The sequence below is a fragment of the Cavia porcellus genome, unplaced genomic scaffold, assembly GCF_034190915.1.
Source record: "Cavia porcellus strain 051 isolate PalLab524CR breed Dunkin Hartley unplaced genomic scaffold, mCavPor4.1 scaffold_11, whole genome shotgun sequence".
Taxonomy (NCBI): domain Eukaryota; kingdom Metazoa; phylum Chordata; class Mammalia; order Rodentia; family Caviidae; genus Cavia; species Cavia porcellus.
In genome coordinates, this window is record NW_026947494.1 from 69,986,670 (window position 1) to 70,011,742 (window position 25,073).

The 25,073-nt window shown below is 40.5% G+C and overlaps 1 protein-coding gene across 1 annotated transcript in view; it reads left to right on the plus strand.

The window, feature by feature from the left end:
• The first annotated feature begins 7,087 nt into the window (after nucleotides 1-7,087).
• Nucleotides 7,088-25,073, plus strand: part of Ca8 (carbonic anhydrase 8) — a 109,193-nt gene continuing 91,207 nt past the window's right edge. The window contains exons 1-2 of the mRNA XM_063258462.1: nucleotides 7,088-7,371; nucleotides 8,337-8,528. Of these exons, the coding sequence (XP_063114532.1) occupies nucleotides 7,272-7,371; nucleotides 8,337-8,528 (292 nt within the window). The 5' untranslated portion in view covers nucleotides 7,088-7,271. The remainder of the gene's footprint in view (nucleotides 7,372-8,336; nucleotides 8,529-25,073) is intronic.

The window sequence follows — 25,073 nt, forward strand, 5'->3', positions numbered from 1 at the left end:
AAAGTGGGGGTAGCTCACCCTTCAGCTGCAGATTGGTTGGAAAGACATAACACTTTTATACAATGGAGAACTACTCAGTTATAAGAACGGAAAACCTTGAGGCTCTTGTAGGTAAATGGATACAACTCGAGACCAAGTTCAGGGGTAAAAAGTTTCAGAACCACTTAAGTAAATAGCGGGTTGCCTCCCTAATCTAAAAACTAAAGAAGTTAGTGGGATCCAAAATATACAATACACCCTGGGAAAGTGAAAGGGGAGGAATTGTTTAAATAGGGAAGGCAGAGGACATTGGTAATCTTGTATCATGATTTGAAACCCATATTGCTTTCATCGCTCTGTTTAGTTTGGTTATATTCTGTTCCAGTGTGTCTACTTGTACTAGATTTGACAGCATGGACAGCTCTTCCAAAGATAGCAGGATATACTAGGGTAAACATTTTTAATTTTCTATGAACTTAATCTAAAGCTCCATATTGCTTTCACTGTCTTGTTTTGACAGATCTTATTTGAATGTTTTGTTTGATCACTGTCTTGTCTTGATTGATTTCATTCGAATCTGTTATGTTTGATAGTATCAAGTCTGAGAGTACAGGCAATTACACTCAGACAATAAGATTCACTCTGATACCCATTCTGATTTGACTATTACCATCTTTTGTAGTCCGATAAGGTCTCCAATGTTTTGTTTTTATTGATTTTGTTCTATACTGCTATGTTCAATTTTATTGTACCTGATGATATGGGCAATTCTATTGAAGTTAACAAGAGACATCGTGATAACCATTGTGGATCACCTTGTGTTATGGTTTTAAATTATGTACTATGTCCATCCTTTTGTTTTGACTGCCCCCATTTTTTTCTCATTTGGTTTTATTCTTTTCAAAATAAAAATTAAAATAAGAAATTGTTAAAAGAAAGAACAGGAGAAAATATTTTATGATTTTTTAAAATCTCTGTTATGCTTTCTGCAATGTTTTTACCTTTTCTTTTTGGATGTCTGTAATCACAGCTGCCAAAACTGGTCCCACACATAGACTGACCCACCTAGGGGAAGGAATGCAGCAGGGCAAGAATATACTTTTTGAATTGCTGGTTGGTTCTCAGTAATGCTTCCATGATCCATGTATTCCTGGGGGTTTGACAGAATTCATGGATTGAGGTCTCCACTCTAAAGGCTTAGCGCTCAAGTATGGGTGCTCATAGTGTCTGGAGGAAGACAGACTTGAGATCACCCACTGCCTTTATCTATAGTGCCAAGGGATCTGAGCCTCATTATAGCATCTGAATACGCAATGCTATTATTGAGCTTCTTACGAGGAGGAAATGGAACAGTCTATGAAAGTATTTGGCCTGGTATCTGATGCGTACTAAGTGATTGATTCAGTTATTTATGCTGCATAATAAATCAAGATGTAGTGGCTTAGAACACTGATTATCATTTCTCGTGATTCTGTGGTCTGAGAAGTTGGGCAGAACTCAGTCAAGTTTCTTCCTGTACCGCAAGCTGAGGTCCTTCCCTTGGCTCCACTTAGCTGGGAGCTAAGCCGTGCTGGCAGGGCTGAGAGGGTTTATGCAGGAGGCTGTGCTGCCATCCTCCTGTGCATCTTTTCTCCCCATGTGGCTGCCTTGGGCTTTCTCATAATATGGAGGTCTCAGTGTAGTAGGATTTAAGTGAACACTGGTTCCTGACAGCAAAAAGCATTGGCCAGTCTCTTAAAGGTCTTGCCTAAACTGGCCTCTCTATCGTAGCCTACTGCCCAAAACAAATCAGAAAAGAGCTCTGACTAAGGAGAGCAGATGAGCATGTGTGACTGGAGCAGAGGAAGTGTGGCAGCTGTCTTCAGAGGGGACCACAGTGCCTAGCTGATTATCTCCCTGTCATCTGGTTTGCCATCTTGCCCTGCCGGGCAGGCATGGCTGCATCCGCCGGGCAGAGTGAGGTATTCTGATTGCTGTGGGAACTGAAGTATGGGTCTAGCCCAGGGGCCATTCCAATATGGTCATGTCATCTTGTCTTAAAAAAGTCTCAGAATTAGTATAGCTTTAGTACTGCAGTTCTGTAAACGATGTACACTCACTTAAGCACATCTTCCAGTTTGTACTTTATCTCATACCATGAGATTGAAACATGCATTTTTAACAAGATCACTACAACATAGATTACTTAAATATGTCATTTTCCTCTCACTGCCATTGAAAAAAGAAAACAAATCTTTACAAAATGCATGAATTTCTGTTGGTTTTTCCTTTGGATTGGGATGCTTTTCTTAGTTCCCCTGTTTCTCCTTCTGTGGGAAAGGGACACTTAGCTTTCAAGATAGCTTCTTTATGAAGTTCCTGGTCTACACTGGCTGCCAGGTAACCTGTATCACTCTTTTCTTCTGAGGACATAGTGTACCCCTCAGACTTCCATCTTAGTAACCATAGCTTTTATTGCTGCATGATTAATGGCATAAGGAAATTAATCGCCAGGTGACTATAGTATGCAATATAAAGGAAGACAAATGGGATAATGTAAACATTAATCTTGTAAAGTTCACTGGCTAGTGAAGGGAAATTCAGAGAATATGTATTTAAAATATAATCTTAATTTCAGGGCTAGAAATCTTTACAGGGTATTACAGAGCCACAAAAAAAGATATAAGATGGACTTTAACCATCTCAGCAGGTGTGTGTTTGACTTTTTTGGCAAGAGGCTTTTGAGAGGAGAATTTTTCTTATAATGGTAGGCTTAGGAGTGAACAGTGTGATGATCACAAGCATCCCAACTTCAGTGCAAGTTATTGTGGTCCTGAAATGGTAAGGACCCCAGAAATAACTGGGGTAGTCTCAGAGAAGTAGAGAGAGAGCTGAGGTCCATGTCTTCTTAGAAAATGGGAAGATTTTTAAAGCTCGGGGCTTTCTCACTATGTTATAAATTTGGAGAACCTTGTTTAGGACAAGGGATTCTAAGAAATTTTACAAGTTGAGCAGAAGCACTATACATTATTTTACACTGTTTAGTATCTTTAACAAGCTAGAGACATACATTTATACTTTGAATATAAAGACAGATACAAAAAAGTTTGCGTAAAAATTGCTCTGGAGCTCACTTTTATCTGATGGACTGCTGTAATAGTCAGCTTTCATGAGGTTATGCTGCTGTCTAAATGATCCCCGAATCTCAGTGGCTTACAAAGTGTTTGCATCTCACTGACACTGTACAACTTCTAGCTGGCTATGTTCTGATCTTTCATCATCGTCCTTCAGTGGCTCCAGAGTGATGAAGCAGTGACTTTCCTGGTATAGGTAGAGTTGGAAGGCAGAGAGGTAGAATGGTGGTGGAACTATCTATTAATTCCCCAGGCTTTTGTCTAAAGAAAGTAGCACTGCCACTGCCAGTGTTAGTTGGCTAAGCAGTGACTGTCAGAAACAACGGTGCAATGCACGATAGCTACAATCTTCCAAGACCAGAAGCTGGTGGTTCTGAAGACAAAAGACCAAGAAAAGGTAAAAAAGAAAAAGGAGGCTTATACATGTAACTTTAATCAGGTGAAGCATAAGGTTAACCTGTTCAAGAAAGAATCTGGATAAAAACTTATTAACAAAGTGTGAAACCTTCAGAAACAAAATCGCCTACTTTGAGGAAAACATTGATGACCCTCCTGCCAAAACATAAAGCACACTACCGAGCTAAACAGCCAGAAGTATCTTACTTTGATCAGAAGTCTATTGGGGCACCAGTAGACTTTGATGTGTCAATATTAGTACTGGCTGGTTACAGAAGCTGTTTAAAGGGGAACAAGGGTCAACCGTAAGTAAGCACTTCCATGACCTGGCACCAGCGCTCCTGTTGGGGATGATCTCTGCTCACTTACTGTGCACAGAAATCCTATTGCCTTGTTACTTTAGATGCTCTTATCCGAAGAGGCTTTCTGGATCTTTCTCATCAGTATGAATTACATCTTTCTTAAACGTAGTGGTAACTGCATTTCTATTTGATATATTTCGTATCACTTTACACTGCAGTTAATTATTTACTTCCTACCTCCTTACCCAGAGAACTGTGAATTCCTTGAGGGTAGAAACAGTGTTTTGTTCCTGTTGGAGTTTTCCAAAGAACCTAGTACAGAGAAGCGTTCCAGAAGAAACACAACCAGTCCTTGTTGAAGTTCATAAATTGCAACCTGGATAGAAAGCATCTGAAAGTTTAGCTACACCATTGAGAAGGTTTAGCTATACCTTCGATGGGCTGATAGACCATGAAGTGCACACCAGTGGTGGAAGGAAATAATTGTTTGTGATGATCTAGGGTCTGAACTCACCAACACACTACTTCTGGGCAAAATAATCACATGGTGAGAAGAGATGGGAAGGAGAGGACTGGGAAGGTGCAAGGTGCTGTCAGGTATGCTTAGTGCCTCTATTCCTCTGACATCTGGATTCATTTGTCCCCTTCAGGTATTTCTATTTATATTCTCTTAATAGCAGATGCTAATTAATTAGCATAGTCTTAGTTTAAGAAATTGCTGTAATAATGTGATTCGACCTTAGTTATGCAAACAGTGAAAACGAGCAATATGAGGATAATTAAAGGATTAAATAAAACATTAGGTTGAAAAGGATTAAAGTAATATAGAGGGCTGTATGAAATAGTTAGGTTCGTAATAGAGAGGATGAATATTTTTAGAGTCTCTGAATTTAGATTTAGATATGCTTGTTCTATTTTGTAAATCAAAGAAATGTCCTATATCCTTGATTGGTGTGTTTAGGTTTTATGGTGACAGATACCTTATAATAACTAGAAATAGAAATTCTATCTCAGGTGGTAATATAGCACAGGGAACTGAGGAGAGGTCTTAAGGTGCTGTTAATTAGCAGCAATCTGCAGCCCAAAGTCTCAAAGCAATTAAAAATGGTAAATGAATATTTTGATGCCGAGTGGAATGACACCTATGGGGGTGGACAGTGTACCCTAGGATTGCTTACAGTACTTACATTAACAAATTATGTGGAAAAATCCAAGAAGAACAAACATGGACCAACATGTTTGTCTAGCAGGCAACTGCATTTTTGAATGGCAGTGTATTGTTATATACGAAATTGTCTATTAACTGCAAAATCTACTACAGAATAACCAATCTTTCATCTTATCTTTTGTAAATGTAGTTCTCTATTTACTTACAGAAAATTCACTTTTTTCTTTTAACCATGGTGATTTTGCTGTTCTCTGGTTTGATAAAATCTTGCTGTCCACGTGATAATTTATTCAAGTGAAACTGGTGGTCACACAATGACTGCAATGTCACATCTATGCACATTTGGGGACCAATGGGATTGAACATTACTTTTGAGCTCAGAGTGGCAAAGTAATTTATTGTTGAGATACCCATCAGCCTTTGTTCTGGTTTCATTAGTTGAGGCATTTAATGAACTTGTGAGCACACTTCTAAAAGAAAATCAAAGCCAATTCAACACTGCAAACCAGTTTTCAAGTAAGAAACAAAGAAGTGCACGTTCCTTTTAGGAGAATGTCAGTGGCAAGTAGCTAATACTTTTGGGAGTATGACGACTTTTAAGAGCTGTGCTCCTGGTAGACTTCTGCCAGTCTCAGGCACAGTAAGGTACACATAAAAGATGGAATTTCTGCTAAGGAAGTCCCACAGGGCAGTGAATAAAGAATCAAGTTAGTGCCTCACACTAGCTTCATCCTCTGAATGGTGTGGCTGGCTTAGGCTCACTGCCCTGTTATGGGGAAACAAATCTACAAGTGCTTGAAAACAGGGTGATCTTCAAAGCTAAACTTGGCTAGTAGTTTTCACCTATTTTGCTAAACTTTTTTGCCACAGAAAAGTCTGTGGCTGTGATAGGCTTTTTAATTAATGTTTCTGATTTTCACAAGTACTTTACTTTTTAATTTAATTAAGTTTATTGGTACAATTTAAGTATATGATGGTCACATTCATCATAGGGAACCAATGTGGCTTTTTTAAGAAAGTAAGGGTGCAAAGCAAACAGCGCAGGAGCGGAGCACAGAACCTAAACATTCTTAGCTATTCACCTCTGTCCTTATTTCAGGGACTGAGCATTCATGAGGATGGCGTGATTTAGGAAAAATGGGCTAGTCAAACTGCTAACGGGCAGTTTGGTATGTGCACTGAGCACATAAAAAATAAACTATACTGAAGGTAGGAATCTGAGCTTATGCAAAAATATCTTCTAAATACGTGGAATAAAGGAGCTTAGAGGTTATTGAATAGGCCCTTTAAAAGACCTTGGACCTGGGGGCTGAAGTCGTAATCACTGGATTGGGAAGCCTGTTTGTAAGAAATGACAGTGTGACCTCTTTGGAACAGGAAAGTTCCTGATTGTTACGCAATGTATGTGTTTCATTGTTTACACGATTTTACTAGGCGATTGGGAGCTGTGTGCACAGCAAGGTGAGCCCTTAGCAGCACCCCAGACTCTAAAACTAGAACCAAACACGTTTCCTTAACACTTTTCACTACCTTTGTCCTTGAAATAATATTTTATGCCAAAAGTTCCCAAACCGTCTACTTCTGCACATTAAAGCAATTTATTTTCCTTATGTTTTTAGGACCTACAGTGTAAGTTCCTTCGAAAAAGTTTCCTACTCCTTTCCACTGTGTTGTAAGACGAAATCCAATCAGTACTGAACAATGAAAAGGTACTGCCTGGAAAATGCTTAATTTTGCCACAGGATCTTCTTACACCTTCCCCTCCTTTTCTCCCACACACAGCAGCCTCTTTCTCTTGCAGCTTCCTTTCTTTCTGCTATTTACTAGGGTGAGGGTGAAAATAAGGGACAGGAGTCTGTGGTCTAGGCCGGGCCCGGGTCCTGGGGCCTGACCTTTGGTGACTCTCGGGGCTCTGGAGAGGACCTGAGGACAGTCGCAGGTGGAGCTTGCCAGGACGCAGGACGACCCCGGGAAATCCTGGCACCCGCGCCGCTCCGGGTTCCCGCGGTCCCGCAGGCGGTTTCCGCGCTCCTTTCTCCGGCCCGGCCGCGAGCCGAGCGAAGGGGGCGGGTCCTCGCGTGCCGGGCACGCCCCGGCCTGGTTTATAATTCGCCCGGCGCCGCCGCCTCCTTGTGCCAGGTCCCGGACGGACGCGCTGCCCGCCGCTCGCTCGTGCAAAGCGGGCGCCAGCTCCCACGGCCGCGGGCGCGCTCGCTCCCCCGCGCGCTCCGCCCCGCGCGTCTCGGCTCCCGCAGAGGCGCCCTCTCGGCCGGTGACAGCACGGACGCCGCCCGCGCCGCCCGCGGCCCTGCCATGGCTGACCTGAGCTTCATCGAGGACACCGTCGCCTTCCCCGAGAAGGAGGACGACGAGGAGGAGGAAGAGGAGGGCGTGGAGTGGGGCTACGAGGAAGGTAAGCGGCCGCGTGTCGCCGGGCGGCGGGGTCCCGGGACCCTCCGCGCTCCGCCGCTGTCGCGACCCCGAGCGCCGCCTGCGCGCCCGGGTCTTCGGGGGTCTCCGCCCCTCCTCGCTCCTGCCGCGCCGGTGGAGGGCGCTGCAGAGGCCTGCACCGCCCGCCCGCGGGTCCCGCGCCCCGTGCAGGGGAGAGCAGCCTCCGGGAGCGCGCGGCCCCCGCGCCTGGACGACAAGGGCTCCTGGAACTCGCTCTGTGGACCATGCTAGCAATGCTTAGCAGCTTCTAAAGTCTAACTTTGATTGCACTCTGCGTCAGTGGGCTTGGCGAGAAAGGGCCGAGTTTTAAAAAGAAACTTAGTTTTCTGTGTTTTCCCCAGAAGACAGGGTGCTCCCACTGGTCGGCCTTTAAGGCTGCTGTTGCTGCATACACTGGAATAAACGGAAACTGGTAACTTCGGCTACACAAGTTAGGAATGGGCGCAGATATGTGTAGTGCGTGAGCATGTGCACGCTTCGGTGCGTTTGGTTTCTGATAGGTGTTACTAGCATCGAGATGATAGTTTTTGGCTCTTCACCAAGCATGTGGGAAGTTACAGCTGTTTCCTAAGTACGAAATACAATTGAACTGATGAGCAGAGGAAATTTTTGTGGCGTTTTTTTCTAATCGTTTAAAGATGACCTCAGTTTCCTAGAGCCATAAATCATTACATCTGCATGGGCAAATACGAGCGAGTGGAATATTTCATTAGTCTAGGATGTTGTACGCAGCAGTCATATTATTATATCGTTCGTCTAATGAATGTAAAAATTCACACATGTTCACTGTATTTCATCTGCATAATGATGGCAGTCAAATCTCTCTTCGAGATGCTAAGGACTGTAAAATTGAACTGGTTTTGCATGTTAAATTTTCCTGAAATTTCCTTTTTTGGGAAACCTAAATTTTTTTCATTTTGTCCTTAGGTGTTGAATGGGGGTTGGTCTTCCCCGATGCTAACGGGGAGTACCAGTCTCCCATTAACCTAAACTCCAGAGAAGCCAGATACGACCCCTCACTGCTGGATGTCCGCCTCTCTCCAAATTATGTGGTCTGTCGGGACTGCGAGGTCACCAATGACGGACACACTATTCAGGTTATCCTGAAATCGAAATCAGGTACTATAGAATACGTTTATGTGTTTTTGCAAAGTAGACCTCATAATAGAGGTAATGAAAATTGATTTAATTTGTACGACTTTAAAAGTACAACTAACGGCTATATTTTCAGGACATTTTTGTATGTTATAAAAGGCATTTTTGGAGAGGTATTTCCTGAAACAATTTGGAAAGAATAGACAGATGACATTAGGAAGATCTCAGCTCACTGTCCTTTGATATTGCTGGGACTACCTTAGTTTGGCCGGTTTACCCCTTGTGAAGGGTCTATGAGGGTGTTAACTGGTCTGCATTTGGGTTTAAATTGTTGATTAGCCAAAATCATTTAGATAATTATAATTCTGTTTTATCATTTTTTGAAACCAGGGATAAGGGTATTGATGTAGTCTCACATCCAAGATAGACTTTTCAAATTAATTTTCTTTAGTATATTATATTAACATAAGAAGAATTGCTAACTGAGAACAATTAAAACGTCTTAATTTAAGCTCATCCAATGATTTAAATGGCAAGTAAAACCATTGTCTTTATCTTTAACTCTACCTTTCGCTTTGAACCTGTTTGAGATGGATCTTAACTATTTTGTGGAAAAGGGTAATTTCCAGGGAGATTGAATGTTAAGCTTCCATATAGGGGAGAAGGAAGAAAATATTTTTAAAAAATCATATTAATGTCTTGCTTTTTATAGTAGTAACTTTTTCCCTCATGTGGGGAGGTAAAAAGGATGTAGATGAAATATGTATACATACAATACCCCATGATAAACATGTTTATAACATACATGTAAATATGTAATAAAAATAGGAAGAAAATCAATTAAAAAGGAAACAATATAAAGTTGTAATATGTTGAAATACTAGGATGTGCTTGATAAACAGACTCTGCTCAAATTAGTTCCAAATTGATAAATTTGATGTTTTAGATCTATTATTAGGCAAGGCAATTACTGATTTCCAACTATGCATTTTTTATTTATCATGAGTTTCTTCCCTTTAATTCAGAATCCGTGATATAGCCAGGGATTTGTACAGTCCTCCTATTTCACTTGTACTTAGTCAAAGACATACGACATTTATGTCAGATTTGAACCTAAATCAGAATTTTTAGGGGGGTTATTGGTGATTGGGCATTATCATTGTTTTAAGAAATTATTTTTATGTGCAATGTAGCATTATCCAGTGAAGACCATCCTGGCATTGAAGTACATTTTAGGGCATGGTCTGTATGACATGACATGCCCATAATTCTTTGCGCTTCTAGAGTAAATGTTTATAGGTCTGTACAACAAAAATGAGCGTTGGCTGTGTGCAGATGAGTAAGGTAGTTCTTGAGAACTCACAGAGTTGTGAAATGAAGTTCTTCAGTTCTTTAAAGTTCAAGTGTAGATATGAAGTGGAAGTGTTGTAGAGTGATTCGGGGAGCACAGAGTGACACTAAGTAGAAGTAAACACCCCGCTGAAACAGCGTGTGCGGTCCTGGATGGAGATCAAATTCACTTTGTCACATTAAGTTTGTAGTTGTTTTCTGATGCCTTCACAAACATGCACTGTTTCTTTGGCCTCTTTCATGTACCCTAACACAGAGAGTAGAAAGCAGTGCTCCCACCCAGTGCCTTCAGGTATGTTTCCTCTTCCCCTTCTTTTCTCTACTCCCTGCCCTTCCCCAAGGACTCTGTGTTTCTGTCTGTTTGATTTGTTTCTCTTAACTCCTGGGGGACCACATGCTTCTTTTAGGTGCCCTATCACTGTCACTGTAATGATTTCTTTTCTTTTAATGGACCTGAAAAATTTAAAAATTTTTTTTATGTAAGCTTCTCGAAGTGTAATAGTTCTATCCTGCCATTCATTTATATAAAGTTGTATCTTTATCAAAATACCATACAGACATAATTGTTTCTTGTTGCCCCAGTGACCACTGCTTTGAACCTTTTCACCTGTTCATCTTGCAGTCACCTTCACATTTCTTAGTAACATCCTTAGGGTATTTCACTTTGATATTTAAGATATCCTGAACCCTCCACTGCAGAAGATGAGGTTGGTTCTCTTCCTGGACTCGCATTTGTGGTTTGTCCTTACAATGGTCCTTAAATTACATTTTTATTTAAATTAATACTTGTGTTTTTATCATGACTGTGTTATTGTGATTTCTACCCAAGACTGTATCTCCTTTATTGAACAGTATTTCTTCTTTTCCTGGAGTTAGTATGTTTTTATTTATTTTTAAATTTATCTGTCACAGATTATGTTTTCACTAACATAAAACAACCTGTCTCAGGGTATCTCAAAGACATCAGATGGTCTCATCCGGTCTCTTGTCCGTCCTTCCATTTCCTGGAGGCCTGTGTTCCCTCCATGGACTGCATGGTCTCCAGGCCTCCCTTGCAGCTATTGCCTGCCCCTCGCTGGACCTTACCCCATGGAGTTTCTTTGTTTATCCCCCGTGGTGGAACCCATGTTTGCTAAATGCTGTGTCAACCTGTATGGGAGTTGGGCTGTCCTTTGAGGGAGTTTCTTGGTTTCTTTTGTCCTGTAGTTCACCTTCTAGGAACTTCCCGAGAAAAAAATGCAGTGAGGGGCAAATGTTCGGATGCCTCGTGTGTCTGTATGGGTCTCGTGATGCTGCATGCTTGGTTGGTTTGCCTGAGAAAATGGACGGTGTTGAGTATTTATTTTGGTATCATTTGTGTTTGATGTCATTGCTGCATTGCTTTCTGGCTTCCAGTCTTGTAGCCGAAAGATCTAGTGCCATCTGTTTTTCAACCTTTGTGTGTCCTTTTTTTCTCTAAAAATTTTTACAGTTTTGCACTTCTGTTGTTTTAAAATTTTACAGCCATATGCTTTAGTATGATTTTTTTAACTCTGTGCTGGGCACAGAAAAATTTGCCCATTATTTCTCGTATTGTTTCTTTTTTCTTTTTCCTCTCTCATTTACATCTACTTTCTGTTTGGCTCTCTGCAACTTTCTAGTAGATTTCCCCAGTGTATGTCTTACAGTTTTTCAATTGAACTTAGAAATTTTGATCTCATATTTTTAATTTCTAAAAGCATTTATGCTATTTCTATGAATTAAAAAAATGTAAAATAGAGCATGCAGTATGAAAAGGGTGAGAACGTGAAATCCGCCTTCATTTTTGCCTACACTGCTGATTTCATGTTTCTCTGCATGTATCTGTTCTCCTTCTCCTTGTTTGTTTCCTCTGTTTGACTTTGGAGGTCCTCCTCATATGTCTAGGGAATTTTACTCTTTGTTCCTACCTAAAGATGCCTCAGTAGTGGCTCTGGGGAGGAACTGAGGTCTGTAGACCCCATAGAGAGGGATTACTGGGGATTCTGTCTTTGGTGGGAAGCATCTTTCTAGGCCATGTAAGTGGTACCTGGACTCACCTGTCTGTTGGGATGGGGGCTTGGCTTGTACCTGGCTGCCTGCGATCTGGCTGTTGGCCACAGACGGGGAGCACTACCATCGGTGTGTTCACATTCCTGACATCATCTGCCAGGGAAGTAAAAGGAAGCTGCCTAGCCGTGGCCGGGAAGTTCAAAGATTTCAAGGATCCTTTTTGAATCCAAGGGTTTTGAATCCATTTTCCTGTCTGCAGCTTGCCGTTCTGTACCTGTACATCCAGGAATAGCTAATGCTGTGTCTCTTGAGTCTGTCTTCATGTCTTACTCCATTTAGCTGCTGTAACAGCTCAGGCTTAATAATTTATGTAATAGAAATTTATTTTTCACTGTATTAGAGGCTGCAAAGGGCAAAATCAGAAGATTCAGCGTGTGATGAGAATCTGCTTTTTTTCCACAGATGGTACTTTCTTGCTGGGTTCTTATACAGCAAAACTACAGAAAGACCTAGCAGTGTCCCTCAAACCCTTTATAAGGCACTAATCCTATTCACGAGAGAGGAACCCTCATGACCTACTCGTTTCTTAAAGGCTCCATCTCTGTTGCGTTAGGGATTAAATTTGAGAGTGGTTTTGGAGCAGACACAGGCATTCAAACCATAGCGACGGGGTTCTGTGGCAGGGACTGCCTGCTTCTGTGGTCTTCTTCCTCCTGTAGTTCTCTGGTTTGCAAAGCCACTTCCTATTCTTTGTCCACTTAGCTCCCCCAGTTTTTGGGACATTTCTCTGCTTTTTAAATTTCCACTCTTGTGCATTTTCCCCTGTCAAAATCATGCCTTTTTTGCTTAGTGAGGATCGAGCAGGGAGTGAAAATAAACAGTGGTGTGTAGTCCTCTTTCTTCAACTGGAGGGGTTCCCTTCATGTGTAGTGAGTTTGAATAAAAAGTAGGAGGGAGATTTTTTTTTTTTTATTTTGAAGGTAATAAAATACAACAGAACAAGACAGAACAAAGCCAATTGAGACAGTGTAGTGAAATTGGTACAGAACTTCACAGCTGGTAACCGGGATAACATCAATAGGTATCACAGTATATCTCGTTGCCACAATAGTTGTTCTTTCAATCACATATAGCAAAATAAAATGAAATATAAAACATTGTAAAACTTATCAAAACAGAATATTAAATAGAACAGTACCATTAATCAGAATAAAGCAAGATAGTAGTAAAAATATTTGCCTTCAAAAAGATGGTAGAAGGAAATCCCCTTATTTGCTATATTGCATATGGTCAACCTCCCAAGAGATGCTCAGATCTCTGGATCTCATTTGCTAAAGGGGGGCAGGGAAGTGGGATGTTTAACTCTCAGCCTGTATACTGGTAGGCTCACTATTGTTTAACAGGGAGACAGGTTAATTGTTTGGTTTCCCAGTGCCCAAAGTTCCAACATGGCGCTGATCTCAGGAGACACTGGTGGTTCTCCCCTTGGGGCTGTCTTAGCCAGGAGGGAGATTTCTTTCTTTTGATATTAAAGCTGACTTTATATTCACCATCTTGTTGAAACCTCAGGTCTTTCTGAGGCTGTCAATGGCCTGGGCTACCTGTTTCTTCTTTCTCTGACTCTGTGTCTCTCTCTGTCACATAAATTGCACATTCATAAAAACTTATTCAAAGGGATAAAATACTCATAGTATAATTTAAATGCTTATACTTACCACCTGAAACTTCGGACATAATTCGAATGATACAGTTCTTAAACCCAGTTACATCTGGAGCTATCGACTTACTTTAAATTAGAGGCATTTCCTGAGCATGGGTCTGCTCCACCATCCTGCAAACCTGCAGCTTGGTTGACACTTTTCAGGCCAAGGTCACTGGTGATCTTTTCGTCCTCCAAATCCTTTGAACTCTTTAACATCCTTGCAGTGCTTTGACTTTGCTGCACTAGAAATGGAACCTTCTCCTGTTGGTCTCTGTGACACACAGAGAAGTTTCTTTTTAGATTCTTACTGCTTTTTCTTTGCCAGTTCTTCATGCTTCATGATCCTTAAGTAATAAGATTTCTGAAGGTCTTTTCCTCAGCTCTGTTCTCAAATCCTGCATGCATACCACAAGCAGTACTTCCATACAGACTTGGCACTGCCTCGTTCAGTGCTCCGCTCTCTAGGAAAACAGCGGTTATTTAGCGAGGTGGCTGCAGACACAGAGCCTGAGTGAAATGGATTCCAGCAGGGCAGCCAGTCCAGGCTCCTGTCTTGTACTTTCTGGCAAATGGTTTGACAGCCTCAGCTTGAATAGCCCAGGGAAGGAAATTGACTTCCCACTGAGCAAATTCATTTTGTGTTTGAGCAGTTCCAAAAGTTAGAGAGGGTCATCTGTCTTGTCGTTTCTATTTTAGGACTCTGGACTGACATAGGATAAATATAATCATACTTACACACAACATCCTTTGAAGTCCTGAGTACTCTCATCATGCTGTCGTCATTTTTTTCCTTTCATACATATTTCCAATTACGGGATAGTTCTTTGCTCAAGAGTTCATGAGCATTTACTGCAAGAGTTAGAAACTCACTGGTCTCTGAGAGCCAAGGAGATACTATAAGTGAAGACCAGCCAAGAAAGCAAAGGATTATAAATAGCTGCTGATGTCAACTTCATCTGCAGTGATGGGAGGCTGTAGAGCCTAGTGAAGACTGTGGAAACCAGCAGTCTTGAGAGAGCATGCTTCATTAGCAGATGTTTAATATGTCAGGAGAAGCTGTGAATGAGCACCTGTGTGCCAGATACGCACATGCGTTGCTTTCCTTTGGCTTGCGGGACACAGAGGATAAGCGTTACTGCTGTATAAAGTTCTTCCCATAGTGACTTGGTGGTGAATCTGGAAATTTTGGCTTACTTTATGCATGGTGCATGCTTTAGATATGCTTAGTATGAATCACATCTAAAACCTGATCTCCAGAAGACTATAATGTACGGTCATAGGAGATAGGTATACACAGAAAGACTATTTTTGATGGAAGTTATTAGGGAAGTGTTTGTGGAGGAAGTATATTCGAAAGGTGAGTAGTATATGGATGGTGGGAAGAGAGGACAGCCTTAAAAAATCATCACCTGGGAAAATCTAGAGCTGGTGTGAGAGAAGGCAAATCTTTTAATGCCTTTGGAAGAGAAGAGCCATTCCTCATAAAAGGTGTTAGCGGGAAACATGATGGAGAGGGTATGTTGTAGTGTATTTGTGAGTAACCCACCAGAGTTTAGAGTATAATCCCTCCTTTTAGTGTAAGATAGTTGTCATCTCCATGGTGTTTTAGGAAAGTTATCCTGGCAGCACTGAGTCAAATGAGATTTGAGAGAAATTAGAGGCAATTTGAAGGTCAGTACCAGAAACTCTGCTCCCAAAGACGGTAGCTGTAAGATGTCAGTGGAAAAAGGGCGGTGGCACAGAGAAATTTTGAGGTGGAATTTCCTTAAATAGCCTTGTGGGGCAAGGAGGAGAAAGAAATCTTTGAGACATGGGCAGGGATGGAGCCCCTGTGACTGAACCACCATTTGGGTCTTCTCACCATTCCTGTACCTCTGTTCTGTCACAGTGCAGATGATCTTTTCCCTTCTCACAGGGAACTGAACCAAGTGCTGCAGGAGAGGGTGACCTGGCCACACTGTTCATGCCCCTGTGTCCTGAGTGGTGAGCTGCCTACACTGTTTGTGCCCTTGTGTCCCGAGTGGTAAGCTGGCCACACTGTTCATGCCCCTGTGTCCCGAGTGGTGAGCTGGCCACACTGTTTGTGCCCTTGTGTCCCGAGTGGTGAGCTGGCCACACTGTTCATGCCCCTGTGTCCCGAGTGGTGAGCTGCCTACACTGTTTGTGCCCTTGTGTCCCGAGTGGTGAGCTGGCCACACTGTTCGTGCCCTTGTGTCCCGAGTGGTGAGCTGGCCACACTGTTTGTACCCTGCGTCCCGAGTGGTGAGCTGCCCACACTGTTTGTGCCCTTGTGTCCCGAGTGGTGAGCTGGCCACACTGTTTGTGCCCTTGTGTCCCGAGTGGTAAGCTGGCCACACTGTTCGTGCCTGTGTCCCGAGTGGTGAGCTGGCCACACTGTTTGTGCCCTTGTGTCCCAAGTGATGAGCTGGCCACACTGTTAGTGCCCTTGTGTCCCGAGTGGTAAGCTGGCCACACTGTTCGTGCCTGTGTCCCGAGTGGTGAGCTGGCCACACTGTTTGTGCCCTTGTGTCCCGAGTGATGATCTGGCCACACTGTTCATGCCCTCGTGTCCTGAGTGGTGAGCTGGCCACACTGTTTGTGCCCTTGTGTCCCAAGTGATGAGCTGGCCACACTGTTAGTGCCCTTGTGTCCCGAGTGGTGAGCTGGCCACACTGTTTGTGCCCTTGTGTCCCGAGTGGTGAGCTGGCCACACTGTTTGTGCCCTTGTGTCCCAAGTGATGATCTGGCCACACTGTTCATGCCCTCGTGTCCTGAGTGGTGAGCTGGTCACACTGTTTGTGCCCTTGTGTCCTGAGTGGTGAGCTGGGCACACTGTTTGTGTCCTTGTGTCCCAAGTGGCGACCTGGCCATGCTGTTCTTGCCCTTGTGTCCTGAGTAGTGAGCTGGCCACACTTTTCATGCTCTGGTGTCCTGTGTGTGACTAAATTTGTTAAGGCTGCCCCGTATATTATCTGATTTCTTAGTAAGGCAGAGGGATCACTGTGTGAAGGAATCTTAACACTTACAGTACACAGGCAGATGAAAATTGCACATATTTATAGAATAGCCTGAAAATAAAAATATAAATACCCTAGTCTTTACTCACTGATAAGAGAATACATTCTAAGACTCCCAGTAGATGCCTGAAAGCATCAATTGTATTGAAGTATATATTGTTTTATCCTATATGTACTTCAGTGTGATAAAGTTTAATTTATAAATTTGGCACAGTAAGAGATTAATTAAGTCAGAATAAAATACAACAATTATAACAATGTACTATAATAAAAGTTATTTGAATGTGTTCCCTCTTCAATCTGGAATTTTCTGTTCAGTATTTTCAGATTGATCATGGGTAACTGAAAGGATAGAAGTAAAACTGAGTAAAAGTTCCTTCGTGCAGATTTCCAGCCTGTGTAGTCTGACCCATAGGTAGCGAAAAACTGTGAGGCTGCCTAATTCTGTAAAACAGCGTATTTTGCCCTCTAATTGGACAGTGTGTTAAAGGTAATTACGTTTGTAATGGACCATCAATATGGGGGAAATTGCTAACCGAGATGAGTCATCTGTGCCTTTAATATAGAAGCTTTAATTAGAAAAAATTAACTTCTGAGTCTTTTATAATCCTCAATACTAATTTTAGGCTAGATTATTATTACTATTTATGCTTTTCCTGCCCCAAATGATAACTTTTTACAATATTTCCCAGCAAGTTTGCTGATTTAAAAATGAAATTGTCAGAACTATCTTAATATTTTCACTGAGCAGGTTTTGTAGTTTTTATTTTATGAACTGTAAAGATTGAAACTTCTCATGATTATATTTATTATCAGCTGATTTTGGCCCAGTTGAATTACCTAGCTAGTGACTTCAATTTGCTTCACTTTCTTCAGTGTGAAGACCTTTTTTTCATATAATTGCTGCGATGTTTATCTTTAAGTTGTTGAATAGCAAATAATTTTTGGTAAACACATGGTTTTGACAGCAACAATAAATTCACTTAAATAGAGACAGTAGTCAAAACAATAAATGCTTATTAATCATCAGAAAAATTTGTGGCCATCATGGTTGTTACGTAGAAATCCAAAATCACTCAGAAGCCAAATCGTAAAGATTAGTGTTCTTACTAGTCTATGTGACTAATCTATATTATTATATGACTAGGTTCATAGTACCTGTAATATGTAGAATTCTCTACACACAACCTGTTGGCTCATAACTATGGCTTTTCCAGAAATCTGGTGAATTAGAGAAGTATGTTCTCTTTTTATAGATGTTTGATTTTGGAACACTTGGATCTTTGCAATCACAATGTGCCCTCTTTAGATATCATGAAAAGAAAAGAAAAAAAACTCAGCTGGTAGGTTGGGTGAGTGCGTGCCATCCCGAGCCCCAAAAGACTTGTTAAGATCATCGCTCCCAGAGGTCAAGGACCTGCACAGAGCCCAGCCACACTAGGCTGTGCACGCCTGGCAGGTTTCAGGCCTGCCCAGGACATGCCTAGGAACCTTCTCCAGAACCAGGAACTGGATAACTCAGCTGGCGACTGGGGTGAGTCTGCGCGCCATCCTGAGGCCAGGAAACTGTGTTAAGATCATAGCTCCCAGAGCTCAAGGACCCGCACAGAGCCCAGCCACAGTAGACTATCCTTGGGAGGTTTTGCAGCCTGTGACCTTCTTCAGTTATGGGAGTTGGGAGCAGGTGAAGTGAGTTCCAGGGCATTGGTCTTTGCCCAGGGAGAGCTTTAGCCCATCTTCCATAGTGGTTAGGTGCCTACCCAGCTACCCAAAACACTGAAAGTGGCACGGGAGGGCCTGAGGACCTGACTAGACCATGCTCAGCAACCTCCATTCAGTCCCAGGAGCCTAGGGCATAGGAGACAATTTCCAACACATCCAGGGGAAGCCTTAGAAAAACACTTGAAATAGAGAAATACAGGAAAAAACGAAAGACCAAAATGCAATCTCAAACCTCCAGCCCATCCAAAGAAAGCCTAGTAGCTATGTGCCTAGAAGAAAATATATGCCATACACCTAAAATACCTGTAATAATAGCAACTGAAATCAAGAAGCAACTTCAGGAAGCTTTAAAGGAATTCAAACTAGAAATAATCTCTCAGGTAAAAGAAGAAATGATAAAAATAATCAAAGAGATGCTGAACACATCTAAAGAAGACACAATTAAAAAATTAGAGGAACAAAACAGAAAGGTAGAATCCCTGGATGAACACTTTAATAAACAGAATACATGAAGCAGAGTCAAAGAGATATACAGGAAATAAAAAATTCCATCAAAAGTTGTCAAAACCAACTCAACGAAAGTGAAGATAGAATTTCAGACCTTGAAGACAAGATTGCAGCTAGTGAACAGGAAAGGAAAGATCTTTTTAAAAATATGAGGAATCAGGAAATAACAATTCAACAGCTGCAAGGTGATGCAAAGAAAAACAACATAAGATTAATAGGGATAAATAAAAAAGAAGGGAACAATACAAATGATATCAAGAGGTTATTCACAGAAGTAATAGCTGAAAATTTCCCAAAGATGAGAATGGAAACTTACATTAGGATTAGTGAAGTATATAGAACTCCAAATAGCCATAACCAAAATAAAACTACACCCAGACATATAGTAATCACCATCCCAGAAATCCAACATAAGAATAGAATACTAAAAGGTGTCAGAGAGAAAAGACATCACCTATAACAGAAAGCCTATCAGAATCACAGTACAGTTCTCAACACAAACAATGAAGACAAGAAAAGCATGGAGTGAAGTATTTCAGATCCTAAAGGAAAATGATTTCCAACCTAGACTGATGTACCCTGCAAAATTGTCCTTCAAAATGGATGGAGAAATAAGATACTTCCATGACAAAGTACAGCTGAAGAATGTCATAAACTCCAAGCTAACCCTTCAAAGAATACTGAACGATAGTCTGGATGCACATAGGGAAAAAAACCACTAAGCAAGGTAAACAACTAAACAGAATAGAAAGATAAAGAAGCAACAGCTGAAAGATAATGACAACAATAAGTTATAAATAACAATTATAACCATTAATGTAAATGGTCTCAATTCACCAATTAAATGAAACAGACTGGCAGAATGGATCAAGAAACAATATCCAACCATATGCTGTCTGCAGAAAGCCCATCTAACCCAAAAGGAAACTCACTGAAAGTCAACAGATGGAAAACTTCATACAACAGGAACTGAAAACAAAGCAAGGCTAGCTATTTTGTTTGTAGATAATGTGAACTTCAAACCAAAAATGATCCTAAGAGATAAAGAAGGTTACTACATACTGGTTAGCGGAAAACTTAAAGAGGAAGAGATAACTATCTTAAATATATATGCACTAAATTCCAGAGTACCCAGCTATACAGAGCAAGTATTAATAGAAATGAAAAATCAAATTAGCAATAACACAATCACAACAGAAGACCTTAACACACCATTGACACCAAGGGACAGATCAACCAGACAGAAAATCAGCAAAGAAATAGCAGAAATGAATCACACCGGTGAACAAATGCACTTGGTAGACATTTTTACAGAGTGGTCCATCCAACAACATCAGAATATGCATTCTTCTCAGCAGCACATGGGACAGTCTCTAAAATAGACCATATACTAGCTCACATAGCATGTTTAAATCAATACAGAAGACTTGAAATTATCCCATGCATGTTATCAGATCATAGTGCCATGAAACTAGAAATTAATGATAAAAGAAACTACAAAAACCCCACAAACACATGGAAATTGAATAATACACTCTTGAGCAATCAGTGAGTCACAGAGGAAATTAAAGAAGAAATTAAACAATGCCTACAAGCAAACGAAAATACCAATACAACTTACTGGAATCTGTGGGATGCAATAAAAGTGGTCCTCAGAGGAACACTGCACTGAGTTCCCACATCAGGAAAACAACGAATACAAATAAACAACCTGATGCTACAGCTCAAACATTTAGAAAAAGAAGAGCAAGTCAAGCCCAAAGCCAAAAGAAGGGAGGAAATAATAAAAATCAGAGTAGAAATTAATACAATAGAGACTAAGAAAAACAATCCAAAAAATCAATGAATCAAAGAGTTGGTTCTTTGAAAGAATAAATAACATTGATAAGCCCCTAGCCAACTTTATTTAAAAAAGGAAAGAAACAGCTCAAATTCATGCAATAAGGAATGAAAAAATGTGGAAATATAGGAGATCATCAACACCTATTTCAAAAACCTCTATTCTCATAGGTTCAATAATAGAAGAAATGGACAGATTCCTAGAAACATATGAAGTACCAAAGCTAGGTCAAGAAGATGTAAAACTGCTGAATAATGCAATTTCTATTAATGAAATTGACAATGTAATGAAGTCCCTACCTACAAAGAAGAGCCCAGGCTCAGACAGATTCACTGTGGAATTGTATAAGCAATACAAAGAAAACTTAATACCGACACTCCTCAAACTCTTCAATGAAATCAAAAGGGAAGCAATTCTTCCTAAGTTATTACTGGAAGCAAATATTAATCTAGTACCAAAACCTGAGAAAGACCCAACTAAAAAAGAGAACTCCCAGGCCAATCTCCCTAGTGAACACAGATGCAAAAATCCTCAATAAAATACTGGCAAACAGGATGCAGCAAATCATCAAGAAGATTATATACCATGACCAAGTCAGATTCATCCCAGGCATGCAGGGACGGTTCACCATAAGTCAATAAATGTAATCCGCCATATCAGTGAAGCCAAAAGTAAGAATCACATGATCATCTCTATAGATGCAGAAAAACTTTTGACAAGGTCCAACATTCATTCATGATAAGAACCTTACAGAAAATTGGAATAGATGGTTTTTACCTCAATATGATAAAGGCCGTCTGTGACAAACCAAACAGCCAGCATCATATTAAATGGTTAAAATGAAGACCTTTACCTTAAAATCAGGCACAAGACAAGGATGTCCCTTATCATCACTCCTATTTAACATAGTACTGGAAGTACTAGCCAGAGCAATTAAACAAGATAGAGAAATAAAAGGGGTAAAGATAGGAATAGAAAAAGTTAAATTATCATTACTTGCAGATGACATGATACTCTACATAGAAGACCCAAAATGCCATTGAAAGACTCCTAGATATAATAAATTCAGCAGTGTAGCTGGATACAAAATCAATACTCAAAAAACTAATAGCATTTCTATACACTAATAACAAAATCACTGAGAAAGAACTAAAAGAAGGCACACTTCACACTAACATTCCAAAAAATGAAATACTTAGGAATTAATCTCACAAAGTTAATAAAAGATCTATACAGGGAAAATTATAATACCCTGAAAAAGAAATTGAAGAGGATCTCAGAAAATGGAAAGACATCCTTTGCTCATGGATAGGAAGAACAAACATTGTAAAAATGGCCATTCTCCCAAAAATGTTATACAGATTCAATGCAATCCCAATGAAAATACCATCAACATACCTCATAGATCTAGAAAAATCAATCCTAAAATTCATCTGGAATCAGAAGAGACCTAGAATAGCAAAAGCAATTCTAAGCAACAAAGGCAAGGAAAGAAGCATCACAATCCCTGATTTGGTGTTATACTAGAAAGCAAGTGTAATAAAATCAACATGGTACTGGAATAAAAACAGAGCTGAAGATCAATGGAATAGATTAGAAGATACAACCATAACTGCAAACACACTCAACCACCTTATCTTTGATAAAGGGGCCAAACATGTTGACTGGAAGAATGCCAGTCTCTTTAATAAATGGTGCTGGAAAAACTGGCTCTCCATTTGCTGAAAACTAAGACTAGACTCATGCCTATCACCATATACTAAACTAAAATCTAAATGGATCAAAGATCTGAATATTAAAACAGAAACACTAAATCTGTTGGAAGATAAATTAATTAAAAAACTTGAAGACATAGGGGTAGGTAAAGAATTCATGAACAGGAATCAAACTGCATGGGAAATACTTTCCTGAAGCATAGCTGGGATCTTACGTTTTGCACAAGTTTCCTCTGGAAACTCTTTGTGGGTCTCAAAATGGCATAATGACCTGCTTAGTAAAGTGGCATTTAATAAATGGAAGCAGTGGCAGCGCCACTAGCTTATTGCATATTCTTTCACGAGTTTGTTACTGTAAAGGATCCAGAATATTACAGGTAAAGTTTTACGTTGTGGCATTGTAGTTTTATTGAACCTGTTGTCTTCACAACTAATAAATTTTTATGTAGTGACCAAGTACCACTCAGAACAACTTGATATTCATTAATATAGGAAAGGTATGCTCCTTTTGGCATAAGTGGTTTCCTTATAAAAATATAAGCCATAAAAAGGTAGAATAAAAGGACGTTGCCAGGTGGAGAAACCTGAGCTATAATCTATTTTTAGTCTACAAACACAAGCACTCTCGGAATGAACAGGTGATACTTTTATCTGGAACATCATAAAACTGAATCCAGTACTTGTCATTTTTTAATGGCTCTGTGTATTCATATGGGCTTAGTGTAGATTAATTTTGGATTATTTTTCTGCAGTAAAGTAAAAAGTGCTCAGGGCCTGATTCCTGACTGAAAGCCTTCTTTTAGTCACCTCTGTCTGAATAACAAGGTCTAGGGAAAGTGCTTCCTTTTTCCGTATCCATTCCAATCTCTGGAGTATAAGAACATGAAGATCTGTTGTTTCACTGTAATGTAATTGAACATGACAACACTATAGTTAATAACCCTGCCATATAGATAGCAAATATCACTCGGCAATGTTTGATCTTCATAAGTGGGTGAATTTTCTTTTCAGCTCTAAGAAATGTAAATCCACAAGGTTAGAGATTTTCTTGGTTTTGTCAAAATCAATGTATCCTAAATGTTCTAGTGCCCAGTATAACATGGTAGATGGTCACTGGATCTGCTTGGGGTTTGAACGTTCTATGAAGATGTGGATCTGTGAAGCTTGAATTTCCAGGATGTGTAAAATATAAGCTCTGTCTCCAAGCTTTAAAATGAAGACCTTTAAAGAAATACTGGGCATTGGTCATGTGGGGAATATATTTTTGTAGCCTACGTCTCTTTTTGGTTCCCTAAATTCCCTGTCAAGATCAGCTGTGTCACCCATTTCTATAAAGAAATATTGGTAGACTTCTGGGTAACAGTTCCAGAAAGCATGTGCGTTCTGAGTATATGAGATGAAGGGCTTCTGAATGAAGATTTTAAGATCCTCTTTTCCATTTGACGTGTATTTTGTATCATGGTATTCCACTTCGGTTTTCCTTAGCAGTGTGGAACTAAGTGTCCTCTAATGCATTTTTATCACATTCTTAAAAAATAAACCTTCAAAACTCACCTTCTGAAGCATCAGGGAAGCATCAGGTCAAGTCCTGGTCGATGAAGAGGGATGTGTTTTCTCCTGGGATGCAGGCTGGATAGTGATGTGACACTTGGAAGTCTCTTCCTCTCTTTCTGTTCCTTTGGTTGGAGAGGTGAGGTATGCAGTGAGTAGACTCTCTGTCTCCTTCTTAGCTTTTGCTAAGCCCAAGTTTGGACAGCCAAGAGAACAGAGGGAGTGGTGAGGTTATTTGGAAACTCTGGCACTTGCTAGAAATAGAACGCCTTATATATTCTTAAATCCACGGCATGGCTGCTTTCTGAAGAGGAAGTTGGCACACTGCAGTCCTGAGTACCTGTAAACCTTGATGATCCATGTATTTAGATTTTTTTGTTGTCTGAAAAATAGGATGACATGCAGCTCTTAAAGGATGAACTGCAGTTCAGAAATCGGCATAGAGAACCCACCGTATCTTAGATCATGCCTACAGATAAGAAAGTTTGGGCTTCCCCATTTCTGTCTCTCCCTTTTGATGGTCTCAGAAGACTGCAGTTTCAAGTGTTGGCTTGGGTTTATTAAGTGGGTAACTGGGGAAAATCACACTTAGTCCCTCTAAACCCACTATTCTTCTCTATTTGTGACAATAACACTGACCCTGTAAATTTATCGTGTGACCTAAATCAGACCAAAAATGAAGGTGAGCACTAAAATCCTGTGAGTCAATCCTATCTTCATGACCCTGCCTCTCACCTCCCTTTCCCTTCAGCATGAGATTTGTCCACTTGAAAAATTAAAATCACTTACTCTTAGAGTTGCACTTGAGCTGCTGGAAAGCTAAGATTATACTTTTACATGTTGTCTTTGGCAAGGATTTTGCAGCCTTCACTTGGTGTGATAGCCTTATTTCTCTATTTGTTTTTGCCTTTCTTTGTTTACCTTTGTCCTTCTTGTTACTTTGCACATTCAGACTATATATTTTGTATGTTGATGTAAGCAGACAATTTATTTGTAATAAACTATTGAATGAAAAACCAACCAAACAAATACACATGACTACATCAGTTTGCACTCTTCCACTGAGTTGGAAGATGAAGGAAAACTCCTCAGAGGAGGGGTCTGGGTTGTGTCACTTCTTTGATCCAACTCAAGTGTGATTAAAAGAGTCTGTTT